The sequence below is a fragment of the Ostrinia nubilalis genome, chromosome 16 (genome assembly GCF_963855985.1).
Source record: "Ostrinia nubilalis chromosome 16, ilOstNubi1.1, whole genome shotgun sequence".
NCBI lineage: Eukaryota > Metazoa > Arthropoda > Insecta > Lepidoptera > Crambidae > Ostrinia > Ostrinia nubilalis.
Genome location: NC_087103.1, coordinates 8567232 through 8586300, shown reverse-complemented (window position 1 = coordinate 8586300; position 19069 = coordinate 8567232). Strand labels below are relative to the sequence as shown.

General features: G+C 36.7%; 1 protein-coding gene and 1 long non-coding RNA gene across 2 annotated transcripts; both read right to left on the bottom strand.

The window, feature by feature from the left end:
* Positions 1-84: 84 nt before the first annotated feature.
* LOC135079334 (arginine-glutamic acid dipeptide repeats protein-like) lies at positions 85-19052 on the bottom strand. Its single transcript, XM_063973965.1, has 13 exons — positions 18808-19052; positions 17940-18242; positions 16711-17825; positions 15855-15972; positions 15446-15631; positions 7245-7471; positions 5874-6040; positions 5173-5279; positions 4583-4693; positions 4141-4229; positions 3977-4061; positions 2748-2877; positions 85-928 (listed from the first exon to the last, which is right to left on the bottom strand). Exons 1-13 carry the CDS (start codon positions 18969-18971, stop codon positions 902-904), a joined length of 2829 nt encoding a protein of 942 aa, XP_063830035.1. The 5' UTR covers positions 18972-19052; the 3' UTR covers positions 85-901.
* On the bottom strand, positions 12075-12814 carry LOC135079129 (uncharacterized). Its single transcript, XR_010258741.1, has 2 exons — positions 12696-12814; positions 12075-12290 (listed from the first exon to the last, which is right to left on the bottom strand). It is a non-coding gene; the product is annotated as an uncharacterized LOC135079129 (long non-coding RNA).
* Positions 19053-19069: the final 17 nt, after the last annotated feature.

Genomic DNA, 19069 nt, shown 5'->3' with positions numbered 1-19069 from the left:
ATAGTGAAATGAGAAATCAAGTCAACCTTTTTTTACTAAGATTTTTTTGTCAAAAATTACCATAAATTGCAAAAATAAAACAGATTTAATTTAAGAAAAATCTTTATTTAACAATAAGTACCTGAAGACCATAATGGAAGTTTACATAACGACATAATCTCATGTTATTTCATGTAAACATTCGAACCTAAATCACTAAAAGCTAAAAACTCGCGACTTAATTTATTTAAAACACAATTTGGAAGTCTCATGACCATTTTCGCCATCAATCCCTAATTTTTAAGTGACCCCTATGGTAACACTTAACAGGCATTTTGTTTTCATAGGGGTCACTTAATTTACTTAATTAGGGATTGATGATGAAAACGGGCATCATTCATGCATTTTTACTTTAGTTATCATAAATAACTGTACAGTAGTTGTAAAATTTAGGAAAAACAGTTTTATTATACATTTGCTTATTAAAAGTAGTTTGTAAAAAATACAGGGCGTTACAATAAACTAATCCCTAGTTTTAAGACTAGCCGTAAACAAGTTATTTAACACATTATTTATGCAATTATTAAAAATTCTGATCACCATATCGCATAAAATACTGATTACGTAAACAATGTTTTAAAAATCTGTTATTAAATTCATATTTGAAACAGTGTGCGAATGTTATTAAAAAGTGTTATTATGCCAATATACATACGTGTGAATGAATTTCATATAAATTTTTAAATACCAAAACTTTTAAATTGAACATGTAGCCGTATAACGTGTAGCATGTACACTAGCATCTAGTAAAAGTCTATAGAACCTTAACAATATGAAAACATTACTAAACTCTATTGTGATTACTTAAGTTACAATAAAAGGTACATTAAGCTATCTAAGTGAACATACGTATCCTTATGTGCTAGTAGTAGGGGCGTCTGGGGTTATTCTGAAAAAAGGACAATAAAAATTATAAGATTGTTAATATTTAATAAGATTTCAAATATGCACGGCTTATGCATTCTCAAAACGAAATTATACAACACTTTTCTTTTGTCAGAAAAACATCAAGATACATACAGGATGTCCCAAAATTAGCACGTCGCACTGTGTGACGTGCTAATTTCGGGACAACCTGTATATTGAATCTAACTTCCCCGTTATAGAAACCACTTGTAATTCAACCCAATTGACAAAACTTGTATATTACGAAACGATATGAAAACTTTAAAATGATTATAACTATTTCATAGTTGACACCATTTTATTAACCAAGAATTACATCTCTAAAAACATGATTTTAGTATAAAAATCCTTCGGTTAACTCTACAATTAGATGGAGTTTTGAAATGATGATTGATTGCTGTTGGTGTAAACTAACCAATAAAGAATCATGCAAAGCAATAAGGGGAAGACGCGGAAGGAATAACAATGAAGTACCTACACATTGTAACTATGTATTAGCCCATAGAATAGTCACGTGCAAAAATATGATTTTAATTTTAATTTAAACTTACAGCGCTTAGTAACGCAGTATGTAAGCGCTGCGTAGTTCAATTATTTTACAGATTTTTGCTTGTGACTGTAGACATACTACACATTGAAATCACACGACAATGAGCGAAAGTAGGTTCGAAAAAGCGAAAAAGATGGCGCGTGTGGTTTTCTTTATAATAATAAATCGAAATTGACATAAAACAAGAAAATGCAACATGTCCCATTTCAGAGCAAAGGCCTCTCCCAAATATAGGGTTACGCTCACAACATCTCAAAACTATGTACTATAGATCGTTTCATCCACGAAGACGCGCCCAACCATTCTTCTGCTAATGTTTGAGTATTATCGGTACACGCTAAATTATTCATGAGTGCACACGCACACTACAATAATGACGCTCGGATTGCTCGGATCAAACTCCCCGCACCCCGCGCTTCCCTCGACCAAACATTGTAGGGGCCCGTCTTCTTGGATGAAACGATCTATAGATGGCATTAAAAAAATATCAATTTATTAAAATAGAATATGATTACTTAATAATAATAAAATGATGACAAAGCATGAAAATGATAGCAAGAAATGGCACAAAATATGGTCTGAATGGTCACCTATCTGATAACCTCAGTTAGGTAGCTAATGTTCGATAATTTCCGAATTCCGATACTTTTAGTCCGTCAGATTATCAAAAAATATTGGACCATGTATATTTTTATTCGTCAATCAAACAAATAATTACGAAGTTAGGCGGTTATCACACTGCGCCGCGCTCCGCCGCGATACGCGGGACGACAGATTTAATCATTGTATGCAAATAACTGTTTGTATAGAAAACACGCGCGGCACAACACACTGACAATGCGTCTGCGCGCGGGATTTTTTATATAAAATCGCGGCGCAGTGTGATGATAACCGCCTTATGGTGCGTTGAAGTACTGCGTGACACTTTTAACCACGTCACGGGCCTCTTCTTTTGAACTTTGGCGCGCTTTATCTCTGCCAATTTTCATTAGTTTGAAAAAGTGAAAAATACGTGTCGAGTATTTTTTGATAAGTTAACCGACGGACTAATTCAAAATCTTGATTTTTGACCCAGGAAACATCCCTATTGTGTATGATCTATACCGTCAGTGCTTTCCTGCTACCTTTATGATGTCGTTGGTCGCAGGCCGCTACCAACCGGGTAACATGGAAAGCATTGGGGGAGGCCTATGTTCAGCAGTGGACGTCCTATGGCTGAGATGATGATGATGATGATATACAGCCAACTCACCAAAGGGTTTGGTCTGAAGCGATAGGCCAGCATCATTCGCTTCCTATACGCGTCGAACTCGTCGTCCTCCGGAGATACGATATCGGACGCGGACGCACCCAGACCCATATTCGCTACTGGCTGATTCGCCCTGGTGATAAAAAAATATACAGGGTGAAATTTTTTAAGTTTACGCAGTTGGGCAAACCTGAAACTGTATAAAATGGCGAAAAATATTATATTTCTATTTTGACAAATTTAGTACACTAAACAAGGAAGGTTACCTTTCAATTTTCGAAACAAGAAACTTAGCTGTATAGAAAAACATTCATTAGTTTTTAACAACAGAACTAAAGACTAGGTAACTAACAAAATCGTTTCTCTAAAAACAGAAAATTCGTGATTAGGATAATAAATTGAATTCAAATGCAGTGCAGTTTTAGCTTTCCTCAAAATTAGCATTGAGACTAAATAACTGCCATTTTTCGCAATTTATCAGAGTTTAGGATTTGACCAATCGCGCACACTTTAAAATTCACCCTGTATTGTTTGTGCCCGCCATCTTGCTGAAAAAATATTTTCTTCTTCTTTTTGGCGTGAGTTTTGGTTGAAGAAGCATAGAATCAGCTATCGTATCAAATAATTGATTCAAGCTTCTTTTAATATTATAACCGGTAAAATAAACATGCATTTCGTTTTTATACCGTATGCCTCGCCTAAAGTACAAACCCAATTCATGGAAGAGTTATCTTATTATTATAAAACTGCCCATATAATTTATAGATTTAATTTCTAAGGCTGAGTCGCACCATCTAAGTTTAACCGTTAGTATAACGATAACCGGTGTTTTTTCTATGGAGTTTGTCAGATTTTTGACGTTTGTTAAAGTTAAAATAAGATGGTACAACCCAGCCTAAGCTAAACAACGAGAGCACATCTACAACACAAGAATTAAGAATCTGTGTTCCTCAGGGTATGGTGTTGGGACCAGTTTAATATAAAAAAGGAATCTTAAAACATCTTTTAATGCTAACATTAAACTAAGTAAGTCAAACTTAACCGAATACGAATAATAAAATTTGCTGGGACACAATCATGCTTAGCTTCAAAATGCTCTTAACACACATCAGCTTAAATTTTACTAACACTAAAGATAAAAATACCATAAATTCAACCTCATTGCTTGAAATTATATGCGTTATAAATAAGAATAAATAGCTGTATGTATAATGTTATTACTTAACACTTACTTGTTAATAGGGTCGACTATACCAGTTCCTTCGGCGCCCAAACCTTGACCCTCGTTCCAGCCAAGCTTTTGAAGCATTTTGAACCCTGTGACACAATACATAAGGATATATTTGCCTGTTAGTCCTACCATACAATTTTCCATTAATTTTTAATTGAAACTTACCAACATTATCCTCTTTTAATTTGAATTCTTTGTAATCGCTGAGATCGGGTTCCTTCCCACTTTTGACAGCAGAATATTTCTCCATAAACCTGTAATGAAAACGATGCATTTTAGCAAAACTAATATATCGATCCCACTAGCACTTAACACACGAGTTTATAGTATTGTGATTTACAAACTATAATCCTGCTTTTTGTTACTTTTGCAAATTCAACTTTTACGGAATTAATCATTTTGCAAATTAAACATTTCAAGAATTCAACTTTCTGTTCTGAAAGGGTTTTAAGGCCCATATTACAAAACTAGACTCAATTTACTAGATTGAAATTCCACCAAACCAGCTACTTATATTCGGTAGTTTTGGCTACTTCATGTATTGGCTGTGATTCTCGAAAATAAGGAGTAAAGGTTTAATATAAAATATTTAAATAAATAAACTTACTTTTTCAATTCCTCCGGTGGCAAGAAGTCCCCAATGTGATGTTTACCGGCGGCCTGCTTCGTGAGTTCGTCGGCCCACCTTTCAGTCGCGCACATTTCTTTGGCGCGGAGTCTTGAAAATAAAACAATTACAATCACTCTCTCTAATTTACTAGAGGAAAATGGAGGATTCGACCATCGATACTCTTCGAGCTAGCCAACTCAAAATTTGAAGAAATCGGAGATCCCAGTCTGCTCTTAGCGCTCTTTTTAACCAATATTTATTTAACGCTGTACATCTACATGACCCTACTTCTTTTATATCAAGAAACCTGTAATGCTGTAATACGGACGCAGGTCGGCCGTAGTAAGGACAATCTGTGCAGGTGGGGATTCTCAGGTGGTTCAAACTTGGAGTGCAAGTGTGGTTATGATCCTCAGTCGATGAAGCACATGATGTCGTGCCCTGCGTTCCCAAACAACTTTACGCAGGAAGATTTAATGAATGCTACTGACAACGCCACTCTTGTAGCGGAGTTTTGGGCTGACACTGTGTAGGTTTGTTGTCGACACGACAAGACAAAAAGACCTGTAATTACAGAAGCGACATACTTATGCTCCCACGTGCCTTCGGACGTGTCTTCATCGCTGTCGTACTCGTACTTGTGTTTGCCAGCAGCAGCTAGCCTCTCCACTTGCTGGCGTTTCTTCAACATGTCCTGAGAAGACAATATAACTTTTTTTATGCATAACAAGGCAGGTATTTGGCCACAATCGCATTTGGTGTTAAACGGGATGCAGTCTAGGATGGTACATATCTGCCCTGTAAGTGCCTTGAAAAGGCCCGGATTATAGTCTTCAGGAAAGACAGCAGCAGGCAGCGAATTCCAGTCCCTAGCTGTTCGCATTATTAAAGAGTCATCGAAACGCTTAGTGCGAGCTGGTGGAATATAGGGATGGCACGCTAACCTGCGTCTGGTTCCACGGTGATGGAAGGGGGCTGGTGGAATTAGTTCGTGTAATTCTTGCGCACATTTTCCTATAGGATCTTTCCTATAAGTTCAAATATCATAATATCAGGCACATTGATTGAGCTACCAGAATAATATTAGGCCCATTGATTGAGCTACAATCGTCACCGTGTTACTTCAACATGATAGGAGGAGAATTAGATTGAAATCAAAATAAAGTTATGAACCCGAGCATTTATGCCCGTTTTCACCATCAATCCCAAATTTTTAAGTTAACTCTTTGAAATCAATCAATCTGGAAAGGGCATAAGTACTGAATAAAAGATTTGTATTTTTATTTACCTGATATAAAAGATTAAGTTTAAAGTTATCCTCGCATTTCTTCCAGTCTTCGGGACTGAGATCAGTAGTGCCATAGTTTGTCATGGCGTACTGCATCAACTCCTTATTGTTGCGGTTCACATTGGTCAGTTTTAGGCCATCTTCGTCTATCTTTGCTAGAGACGGTCCTGAAAGTGAAATATGTTGATTTTAGAACTGTCTCCGCTTCTGTGTTACATCGATTTACCACTGCGTCGAAGATGATGTGATGACCGATTGGAAACAATCAGTTTCAAGATAGCAGTGACCCTGGTAAGAAAAATTATTACAACCCAAAAATTGCTATTTTTCAAAACATTAATGAGAAAAGCCGTGTACTATTGATAAAGAAGAACGGTCATCTGTGACCCAGGCCCGACAGAAACGAGACATACCTCAGTTTTTTTGTCATGTCTTAATTAGTTAAATTATATATTTTTTATATTCGAAATCTATGTATAACACCAAAATATTACCCTTTGTTTTTGTTCAGGCGCTATACAAAAACTAATACAAAATGCCTATTTGTCACCAAAATTGGTAAATGTATGTACCTAAATGTCTATTACAGCTGCTATGGAATGTATCTAGGTGACCTGGAGATACAGCCGGATTTTGTATAGTTTTTGTATAGCGCCTGAACAAAAACAAAGGGTAATATTTTGGTGTTATACATAGATTTCGAATATAAAAAATATATAATTTAACTAATTAAGACATGACAAAAAAACTAAGGTATGTCTCGTTTCTGTCGGGTCTGGGTTTTTTTTGTATGGGACGTGACCGTTCTTCTTTAAAGTAAACGATAAAATAAGAGAAATACAAGAGACACGAGAGTATTCAAAAAAAATCAAAATAAGTGTGATTATAATACCATTAGGTTCATATCAACTATGTCATGCATTACAGAAATAAATAATATGTAAGTAGGCCCAGAAAATCACCGTTAAAAAGTTAATACTATCAGCCACAATGTTAACTATCCATTTCGGTTTTTGCTCTCGCTCTCTTCAAATGGTGATTCTTTGCGATAGAACGAGATGACATGACCGGAAATGGGTAGTTAATACTGTTGCTGATAGTACTGTCGAGGTACTTCGTGCCTTGGCATATGCTGAGCGAGGACCTGTTTGGTACAATTTTATTTTAAGTTTTAATTTGTAATTTTAATGTGTTGTGCCAAATAAACATTTTTTTTATTTTTAGTTACATTTTGATTTAAATTAATGAGCCGGATTCTTAATGAGATGCGCCAGAATTATTGAACTAATTCAAGAAATAACCAAAACGGAAGATATCAGGGACTGACAGTTGTACAAAATTAATTGATTTCAAATAAAAAAATCCGCTTACCCATGCCATGCATAGCACCTGGCACCCCCGGAGGCATCGGGGGCAAAACGGCCATTACCCCTGGGGGTTTGATATCTGTCGCTGGGGGGTCGTCTCCCCACCTCGACTTCCTTTTGCGTTTCTTCACGTCCCGCTTGCTTTCGGCCTCCTCGTCGCTTTGCGAGCTGGCTTCTCGCTTCATCGCGTTGAAGTGCATCATGTAGTGCGCAGAGGAATCGGGGTTGCTACTGCAAAAATATTCAAAATCAAAAATATTTTATTCAATTTAGACCACTAGTGGCACTTATGAATGTCAAAATACAGTAAATAAAAAAAGGTAGCCCTTATGGGGCACTTTACATGTCTCCTTATCTTTTGGGTCATACCAGCGCTTTAGGACAAACATATGGCAAGTCCTGAGAAGAAACGCCGAAACAAACTCAGTCACCACTAGTTGCCAGTAATTATCAAACGCTTAGAATAATTCATATAGCAAAAAAAAAAAGTTACAGCCACGGAAATTTTTCATATCTCATAAAATATTCTTTGCTCTGCCAGGCCTGTTCATCTCCGCGAGTTCACATCGAAAACAAAACACGCACGATAGCCCACCTACAGGAGGCGATTCGACAAGGCGTCACATACGAGATACGAGCGAGCATTGACACACGCACGCGTACTCTTGTATTATGGAAAAAAATAAAAAAATACTGTGTAAAAAATACTGTGCAGTATTTAACTGCCTAAATAATAATAAAAACACACAATGTACTTTTTTTAAGTTTCCTGAAGACACTGAGAGGTAAATAAGTGGTTATTGTTATTCATGATAATTCATGCAAATTCATGTATTTCTTCCGACATTTTCCGCGATTTGGCACTTCACGTCACACATTAGTTTGCCGAAGTTCGCCGAGCCAGCTATTGTCAATTATTATAGGTGTCAAACAGGATAGGGTCTTTGCGCTGGTTTTCGTCCAACTATCGGAGTTGCCAACTTTGTGATCTTAAAATACCCTTACATAAATGTATCATATTATTTTATGTCGTTCGAGTGCTCATAAAGGCAGTCAACTAAAGTCCATACTGCAACGCACACACAATCCGCACCGTAACGTAAACGCCTTGCCTCGCCGATGACAGCGCGCGAAGGGCAATGACAGCTCGCAAAACACTGACGTATATCAATGTCTCATGGACTTAGCGTAACTTTAAAATAAACGTACTCGGTACATTACGCACACACTTACACGCATTATAAATACATACACGATTTAAGAAAACAACATGGCCGCAATATAGGCAATCAGCTGACAGGTATTTGTGTGTGTGTGTGTGTGCGTGTAGTTGTCAGCTGATTGCCTATAAATATGTTGTTTTCTTAAATCTTGTATGTAGGTACCTACTCGGCACAAGTCAGGTAGTTAGTGACGTCACATGAAAATGTTGCCAGAATGAGTACTGACCAAACATTATCTATTTCTTTTTTTATACATCACCAGGGGTAAGTTAGAAAGAGATAAACAGCTGTTTGTCATTAATTTGTTGAATTTTTGTATAGATCTATATTTCCTCTCCACTATTACCTCCATGTCACAAAAGGCGATACGTTGTTGATCCCTTTCCGAGTTGATTTGCCTGCTATATGACCTGAGCTATGCTTTAAAAAAACGACCCTTAGTCATCTAAGATTTAATTTTGTATGAAGAAGTTTAATAAACACTTAATATTGTGTTTATAATGCTATCAATTAGACATACGTGCCAAAAACTTTTCCTGTCAGCACGTTTTTTTTCTAGCGCGATGATTTCTGCAATGTACCGGTGACCGGTGTATGGCCGCGCATTTACGTAATTTTTTGGAACTCACTACTTTTTAAATTACATTTTCATTTAGGTAGAACTGTTGCTTAGGCATTATAGATTGCAACAAAACTAGCGCGGGATGGCTACTGCCTTCTGTGAATACAATACTTTGTATTCAAATTTTACGCATGTGTTTATGTCAGCTCAGTGAAATGGACGAAAACCGAAGTTAGATAGAAAACCAGCACAATGACCCTACTTTCAAAAATTAATATTGCGATTTTATAAATCACTTAAACAACTTTATTTAATTTGCGGTACGAAGTACGCCGGGACAGCTCGTAAAACAAATTCATTATTTACATATTACTAATTTATCAACTTTGTTCATTGTTAGTTCATTAGTTGTTCGTGTTTCGTTTGGGTTAGACCAAGAGCCGAATGCAAAAAATAAATGTTACCTACTTAATTATATTAATCCTACAAAAAACGGACGGACGTGTGCAAGTCTAATAGCCATATACTTGGTTAACTCATTTTAAAAAGTGCACAAAAACGTTCTATGTTTTCATTTCGTATGCCATGCTACTTAGGTATAGTAGATTTTTTAATTTTATGTTTGAAAGCTTTTCAGCGTATTTTTTTTAATAATGAATGTGGAAGGGTTCTCGGTCAATGTACACATTTTTAAATCTGTCGAATGAGCTATGTTGCTTTAAAAGTGAACCTTGATAATATATTTTCAAAAATAAAAATTCTAACCTAGAGTAACTTAGAATGCTTAAATGTAATGGAATATGATTTCAAGGTCGAGTTTATTTGAAATACCCGTTTATTTCAGGCGCCGGAAATGGTTGTCAACGATCGACAGAGAAGATTTATTAACGAAAGAGAATTTGAAATCTTCCAGTTACTTTGTCTGTTCGTCGCATTTTGAAAAATCTTCCATAAAAACTATTCAAAAGCTCAATAAAGATGCAATCCCAAAGATATTATTCCCTAATCAACCTCAGGAAGCAACATCTCAAACAAAGGTTGATAAATCTTCAGATGATTTCACAAAACCTTCGCCAAAAGTAAACATATTGTCTAATATAGTAATTAAAAAAGCAAGAACTAAGACAATTGCAACACAAACAGAATCTACACAGTTATTGCAAGAGGCAACCCAAACATCGAATTCACTCACCTCAAATTCACCACGGAAACGTAAACTTAAAATGGAACTAAATAATTCTAAAGCTAAATCTCGCCGTCTTGACATAGAAGTTAAAAGAATACAAAAAGAATTAGAGGCAAAAAATTCACCAATCATGAGCGGTGATCCCGAAGAAGAAGTTGGCAAAAGATTCATGAAATTAATTCAGTGGCAGAATAAACTAAAAAATAAATTTAAGGGTAATAGATATGACGCAGAATACAAACTCTTTGCTTTAAACTTGTATTACTCAAGTCCACAAACTTATCGATGTTTAGAAACAGTTTTAAAATTACCTTCTAAAACCACATTAAACAAGCTTAAATTCAACATACCTCCGAAATTGGATGATAGAGTTCTTGATAGTTTGGAATTAAAAGTAAAATCCCTTCCTGATAAAGCCAAATACTGCACGATTTGTATTGACGAAATGACACTAAAACGTAATTTATATTACGATATTAAAACAGACGAAATCATTGGATTTCACAATATAAATGGAAAAGTGACACCGGAAATAGCTAGTAATGCATATGTTATAATGCTACAAGGATTGCAATACAAATGGAAGCAACCACTAGCGTATGCACTACTTGCCAGTGCAAGACATTATGAAGAATTAGATTTGTATTTGGAAGAAGTCATTGCGAAACTTACCAAAATAGGAATTAATATAAAAGCTATAATCACTGATCAAGGCTCAAACTTTGACAAAAGACAATGCCGGAAATTGGCGTCTTTTTTTTTTCGCGCGGCCATCGACCAAACCTTGTTTTTTGATTACAAAATAGTGTAATAAACCAAACTTACTATGACATGTATACCTCTAAACTCAGTCTGAACTGAGTTACGAGCATTAGAAGTTTGATGATTTTACATACTAGATTTGCTTTTTGCGCGCAAGTTTTGTAAGAAATTGCAACAAAATAATGACATTGTATGTGTAAACAAACAATACCATCCATTAAAGGCTCCAGACATCAGTATGCAGCAGAATCAGCGCAATAAAAAAATAGCGCAATATTTTTCTTACAAAACTTGCGCGCAAAAAGCAAATCTAGTATGAAAATCATCAAACTTCTAATGCTCGTAACTCAGTTCAGACTGAGTTTAGAGGTATACATGCCATAGTAAGTTTGGTTCATTACAATATTTTGTAATCAAAAAACAAAGTTTGATCGATGGCCGCGCGAAAAAAAAAAAAGACGCCACCTTCCATACAAAATCTGGCATTGCCATTTGCTAAAGAGGTAAAAGGAGTGTCGATTGAAAATCCGTTTTTTCAATACAATGACAAGAAAATATTTTATATTTTTGACGTGCCACACCTAATTAAATGTTTACGTAATAATTTACTTACAAGTGACTTCTGCTACGATGGGAAAAGAATATCGTGGGATTATATCAGACAAATTTATGACGATCAAAAAGAAAATAATTTAAAATTAATACCAAAAATAACGGAATCACATATTGAGCCCAATAGTTTTAAAAAAATGCGAGTTAAATATGCCGTCCAAATCTTTAGTCACACAATGTCAGCAGCACTCCACACCTACATCGATTTAGGAAAAATTCCAAAAGAAGCCAGACCTACCGCCGAGTTTATAGAGGCTATGAATAATCTTTTTGATGTTTTAAATTCCAGCAGTCTAAGTTATAAAAACAAATTTAAAACTGCCTTTAAATTAACCGACGTACAGAAAAAAGTTTTAATTGAAGCTACAAATATGTTTTCGACTATTACAGCCACAAATAAAAAAACAGGAAAGAACAACACAAAACGCATCAAATCTTTTGTTAATTTTCAAATATCTATCCAGGCAATCAAAATGTTGTACAAAGATCTCAAAGAAAACGGATTTCAGTATTTATTTACTCGAAGACTAAATCAAGACGCTCTTGAAAACTTTTTTGGGTCAATTAGGCAGCAAGGTGGCTCTTGCACTGAACCTACACCCATCCAGTTCCGAAGAGCTTTTTCTAAGCTCTTTTTTTGCAACATGTTGAAAAATTCCCCTGTTGCTAATTGTGAACTTGATTTCTGCCAAATTCTTCTGAAAGCTGAAAACATAATAAGACTAAGAAACACGAGTGAGAAAAGCGTGGTGACTCCATTAAGCAGTACTGCTGTACTTTTGGATGGAGACACAGACTATAGACTAGATTTACCGGAGGAAAATGCAATAACATACGTCTCTGGCTACCTTCTGTTTAAATGCATGAATAAACACAAGTGTATGAATCTAAACAAAGTTTTGGGATCTGTTGCTGAGTTGGGGGAAACCAATTTGTTTACTCATCATAAAGCCTTCAATAAAAACACTTCATTTTATGGCAGTTTGAAAATGCCTCCCAGAGAATTTATAGAATATATACGGAGTTTAGAAGCAAGTTTTACACATAACTTTGAAAAATTCCTTCAATTTAATCCAGGAAGACAAATATATAATTTATTTAAAACCTTACCTCCACAAACTCCGTGCTCTTGTTTTCCGGTAGAATATTTGTTAAAATTGTTTACCAGGCTACGCATATACGCAACAATAAAATTCAATAACAGATGTTTTAAAGATTCTAAAAAAGAAATAAAAAAATATCTAAAAATTAGGCATCTATAAAATTTTTATTATAGATGCCATAATTTTGGGTAAACAAAGTGACAAAGAAGCGTAGTCGTGACTGAGTATTTCGTTTCTTCTCAGCACTTACCAAAATATGTTTGTCTCACAAAGCACTGATAGGGCAAAAAAATAATGAGACATTTTAAAGGCTCCTTATGAGCATTTTTTGAGATTTTATAAGAATCAATTTATGAAGTTAGATTTATCATAGTGACCTGCCACTGCTCCACAATGTACAATGTATTATTTATTATACCTTCCTCTTGAATCACTCTATTTAAAAAAAAACCGGCCAAGTGCGAGTCGGACTCGCTAGGGTTCCGTACAAGCCAGTTGGTATATAACTTTGATTTTGTTACAGCTTAAAGGTACTATAGACCTGAGTATTTAATATGAATTTCAATTTAATACCTCTACGCGTACATGAGGAAATAAGTAGCAACTTAAAATTTTTTTCAAAAATATTTTAAAAAATCTGCTTACAAGATCTCGTTCAAACCAATTTTCGTTGGAAGTTTTCATGTATGTACAGTCACGGAATGAAAAGGTTCGTCAGTTTTCAAATTGATTCCTTCAACGAATCGCGAGCACATATTACCTTTTGAAACTATGTTACAGAATAATCTCGAGTTAGAGAAAATAATCTTTAACTGTTCGTCAGTAAAGTTCAAAATTATTCAGATCAAAGTTGTTTGACGATTTATCTTGTCAAGATCATTATGATTGATAAACTAAAACCTTCTTGTTGGTTCAACCTGCCATTATTATTTCTATTAAATAAAAAAAAAACTACACATTGTAACATTGCATGGGATAGAAAATTAAACAAGCAAAACCTTATTCGTTAGCAAACGTCATATTTATTTAAATGTTAGCAGCACTGTTTCTTGCACGGTTATGTTGGCAGGTTTGATTCTCACAGTACCTAGTGCAAGCGAAAACCGACACTAAGGTGACGAACCTTTTCATTCCGCGACTGTACATACATATAAAATGATGTTAGAAACCTTAATATCATTTTTAAAGACCTATCCATAGATACCCCACACGTATGGGTTTAATGAAAACCAAAATGTATTTCTTTTTTCTATATTAATTTGTGTGAAAATCTTAATGCTGTTCACAGAATACATCTACATACCAAGTTTCATCAGTATTTTTCTTATAGTTTCGGAAAAAAATGGCTGTTTCATACGGACGGACAGACAGACTATATGACGAATCTATAAGGGTTCCGTTTTTGCCATTTGGCTACGGAACCCTAAATACCGTATCAAAATCTGTTGCATAGTTTTAAAGATCTAAGCATACATAGGGACAGACAGACAGGAAAGCGACTTTTTTTATAATTATTACGTAGTGATGATGGGCATTTAGACCAAATAAAGACATTTTGATTTAAGGGGGGGACATCGTAAGAGCCATTCACATTTTTATCAGAAAGTTAATAAATTAATATATTTAGGTTTTTGAAATCTAAAACAGCCAGGAAATCAAAGAGGCAAACATGATACCTTTGTGATTTTATAGGAATTTTATTGTAAAACACGGTCATATTAAACTTTTATAAAAAAATCCAGAGGTAAATGTTTTTTTTCGAGAAAAATTTTTTCTAATCGTGTTTTCGAAAATATCATCCCATCACACATACGTTCTGTAATACATAATATTGAAAACAGTGCGAAATATCGTCAATTGCAGTTTTCACATACTAAGGGCCCATAATGAAATTAGTATAATGTTTGTTTATGTAATAAAATTTGGTTTGAAATACCTACTGAATTGAATTTTTATTTTTACTAGCTTTTTGGCTTCGCTCACGTGAAATAAATTGTCACAGTTATGTGTGTTATAAAATATTTAGGTGCTAGCTCTTACACTATATAACTGGCGGCCGCATGTAGCTGCGCGTTGCCGCGAAGAGCAGTGAATACAAGTGTGGTGCGCTAGATGGCGACACAGTAGCTTCTTGTAGCAGTCAGCCCTATGGCATCAAGACAGTACCGATCACTGACGTATGTCAACAAAACGGTGCTCGACTCTTAAGACAAGCTAAATTACACCATATTGTTGATGACATTGAGCATACATTTTTTTGAATACCTTCGCGAAGAAAAACTTCTGTACGTAGTACTTATTATTATTCTGTGGCTCTGCTAGTCTTTTGAGACAAATATTAAATACTGAAATCCAGGATTTTGCCAACAAATTAAGATTGTATGGGAATGGCACGGGGAGGGTGTTTTTGTAACGTCAAACATCAGTGAGACTTCAGATCTCCTTCAGCCTCCCTAGACAAAACGCAGTTTTTGATCGAATCGAAAATCGAATCCGTCAAAACTCCATACAAAAAAGGGGCTTTTCGACCACTTTTCGACTGGTTTGCGATTATAATTTGCACTTTGTCTAGACCCACAGATTTATATGATCTGTCACGCCATAATATGTCAATGTCACGCCATAATATGTCAATGTCACCCCTCCCGTGTCGCTCCCATACTTCAAGCACTGACTGAGTTAAAACCTCTAGGTACCCTAAAATTATAGAAAAAGCAAAGTGAGCAGTAAAAAATTCAATGAGACTTTGTCACATACTCATCACGGATGTCTTGCTTGATAGCCGGTTTGCTGTCATTACTGTCATCATCCTCCAAACTGAACTCCGGTTCATATCTATCCTCAGGTTTCACCTCTGGTTTCGTCTCGCCTTGCTCCCTGCGGTATTTGGCCACCAGATCCCTGAACGCGTTGTACTCACTAGATTTCGGATTATGAAGGAACCTGGAAGAACACTCGCATATAAACACCATCGAACAAAAAAAAACAAAAAAGGATTTTGTAATGTAAACCTGTGAATGTGCCAGTGGAACCGTTACGCTAACTTTAAAACTAGTGCAGGAAGCTTTTAGGTAAAATTCGATTCCACTCAAGGCAATAATGAATAATACAAAAATGAATACAGAACGTATCCTCCGGTTTGGGATTGTGGTTAGAGTGGCATTACCACATATTTTGGTCTTGTGAGTGTATGGCTTTCAGGACGTTTTCCCAGTGGTCGCCGTTGCAGGCGACATCGGCAGCAGCTCGCTGGACTGAGGGCGGGAACATATCTGCAGAAAGAACTGCACACCACGAGTCAGCATTGTGTCTATCGGCCACGCGAGCACCCCACGCTCGGGCAAACGATACTACGGAGTTATGCTTGCACCGAGACTCGCCATTGTAAGCTCCCTGATATGTCTTCTTTTTAGGCTAATATAACCATTCAATGGTTATGCCCGGTCTGTGAGCACGTAGAATTTTGTCCAATGACCCCAAGCTACCCATCATTATCGCTCGTGCTTAATTATATTGCTGTCGAGACTGTGCGACGGGCGCCCGCAGTGAGTGTTCGAGCGCGACAGCAACATAATTACGCGCGAGCGATAAGGATGGGTAGCTTGGGGTCATTGGACAAAATTCTACGTGCTCGCAGACCAGACTATAGAACAATGTTCTTTTTTTTTGGCATTATAGCAACAGATAATAAGGCTGAATGGCTCAGTAATTGTTCTGGCCAATGATTTCAGCTCCAAAAATAATTCAGGCAGATGCTTTTACTAATCCTGCTAATGCTGCACATAAGCAAATTTTGAAATTAAGTTCAATTCACAATAAAGCAATTTGTTTCTTTCGTTTCAGATAGCAAGAGAATGTAATAATGTTGTATTATGTGCCATTTATTCAACATATCAAAGAACTTTATTTTGCAATAGATATACACACAAGAAAGATTGCCTTTGTTTTATTATTGTCTCAAATTAACGAGAAATAATCTTACAAAGGCATAAATTAATAGACAAAGATATTATGATTGGTACCTTGTGAGGACTTAGGCGGCGGTGGAGCGTTCCCATTCTCATCTTTTGACTTTGACATGTGACTCATTGGGGGAATGTTCTGGATTTTCTTGGAGTCAGAATCTAAAGGCTTTTCTGGCATTGGGCGACCAGGCATAGGAGTGTTTGGTCCGAATGGAGGCATGTTAGGGGGTGGTCCACTTCCAGGCGGGCCGAAATTAGGACCATTGGGCCCGAATGGTGGACGAGGACCCATAAATGGCATGTTGTTATTGTTCATAGAATTAGGAGGCATCATGGAGTTTGGAGGGCCATTAGGTCCCATCATATTTGGATTAAAAGGCGGACCAAAGAAAGGTGGCATAGGTCCATTAGGACCAGGCCCACGCATGTTAGGGCCGCACATATTAGGAGGCATAGGACCACCGGGACCACAAGGACCACCAGGGCCACCGGGACCGCAAGGACCATTAGGTCCCATAAAATTAGGCGGCATAGGAAAATTGGGCGGCCCTCCTCCCATGAATGGGGGCATTGGACCACCGGGTCCACCTGGCGGCATCATTGGACCAGGACCCATGTTAGGACCTGGCCCCATCGGGCCGGGGCCCATTGGTCCTGGCCCCATTGGTCCAGGACCCATTGGACCAGGCCCCATAGGCCCGTGACCCATTGGTCCATGGCCCATCGGTCCAGGCACCATGGGACCAGGCCCCATCGGTCCGGGACCCATGGGGCCAGGGCCCATTGGTCCAGGTCCCATTGGTCTTTGTCCCATCGGTCCTGGGCCCATTGGACCCGGTCCCATTGGTCCAGGTCCCATCGGGCCAGGACCCATAGGACCATGTCCCATAGGTCCAGGGCCCATGGGCCCATGACCCATAGGGCTAGGTGGTATCATGTTGCCATTGCCAGAGTCTGAATGCTCGGATTCGTCTTTAGAATCTGAATCATGCTGCATCCATGGTGGACGGTTACTGGATTCGGAATTAGATTCATCAGGAGGCATAACAGAGAGCTGCATGAGTGGTGGGATAGATTTGTCAGTTTGTTTTTTTCGGTCCTCTATTACGGGTGTCATGGGACTATGTGGCCTATTTCTGTTTCTGTCACTCCATCTATTCCGGTGCCGTTCCCTATAAAAAGAAAAACAATTAGGTTAAATGATAAACATTTCTGATTCAAAAACTTAATGTAGGTACTTATAAAAGCTGAGAATGTTTTCACAATAAAATAAAATGATAACATACCGAGGTCCCCGGTCATTCGGTTTCCTTCGATCATCTTGATCATAAGTCAAGTGTTCCGGTTCATGTCCTTTAAAATCAGACATATAAGCTTCCACTTGCGCTTTTATGTTAACGGGTTTTTTGTTCAACTTTTCCTCTTCCAGTTGTTTCTCTTTTTCTTTTTCCATTTCAATTTCTTTCTCTTTGTCTTCTTTTTCTTTCTTTTCCTGCTGTTGCTTTTCGAGGAGGGCCTTGAATTGACTCATGAAGCTGCCATCGTTAGAAAAGATATTTGCAGAATTTTTGTCTTCTGACGTTGAAGGACTGGAAATTTGAACAGAATGGTTGTGTTATGATCAAGGTCATGCTTTATTAGTTGTCATAAGAATTGAATCGGTTTTCAATCGAGGAAATAAAACATAATGGAGGTAAGTATAATTATTTATTTCAAATCACCCACCTAGATACAATTAAAATAAAATTGTAATTGATAGAAGTAAATAAAAAAGGGGCAGAGAAGACAATGTTAATTTTATAGAGGGCTGAAAAATCATAATTTTGTTCAGATTTATTTTTTTCAAGCTGTGATCAAAGTCTATTGTAGTGACATGACATTAAAACTAGTGTCTTCTATTGGTTTACCTCAAGTTTACCTACAAGTATTAAAAACGTCTACAGGTAAGACTAGAAGTTATTTTCTAGCCATTTTACTCCTAGAGAAAAACATGGAAGAATTGAATCAGACAAAGTAAACTGGAAAGAACCACAAGAACCTCTTAAAAATAACCTGAATGTGGGTAGTTCTTAGCAAAATCAACATTACTGGGAAGTTAATTGTTTTAAAGGAAATTGCGAATACACAGTGTTTGGTAAATAATTAAATCATTACTTGGTCAATTTCGCTTGTGCAGCGAGAGCGGCAGCCTGTTTCTGTGCCTCCGCTTTGGCTTGGATCTCCATCTTCTTTCTCTCGATTATTTGCTCTTGTTTCGACATTTGAGCCCATCTTGTACTCAACGCGGATTTATTTTTACTATCTTTGAAGTGAATCATTATAATAATAGCTAAATTTTATCGTAATTTGTAAAATTAACACGAAGGAAATGTTGGAAATTCGCTTCACCATAAACAATTGTCAAATTGACAGATTA

What these genes read in the sequence shown, in the direction of transcription:
- LOC135079334 (XM_063973965.1), bottom strand. Translation starts at nt 18,971, where the DNA reads ATGATTCACTTCAAAGATAGTAAAAATAAATCCGCGTTGAGTACAAGA. An exon ending in GCCGCCTAAGTCCTCACAAG is followed by an intron (nt 15,973 to 16,710) that starts GTACCAATCATA and finishes CGTGGTGTGCAG; the next exon opens with TTCTTTCTGCAGATATGTTC. An exon ending in GCTTCAGACCAAACCCTTTG is followed by an intron (nt 929 to 2,747) that starts GTGAGTTGGCTG and finishes TCCTTTTTTCAG; the next exon opens with AATAACCCCAGACGCCCCTA.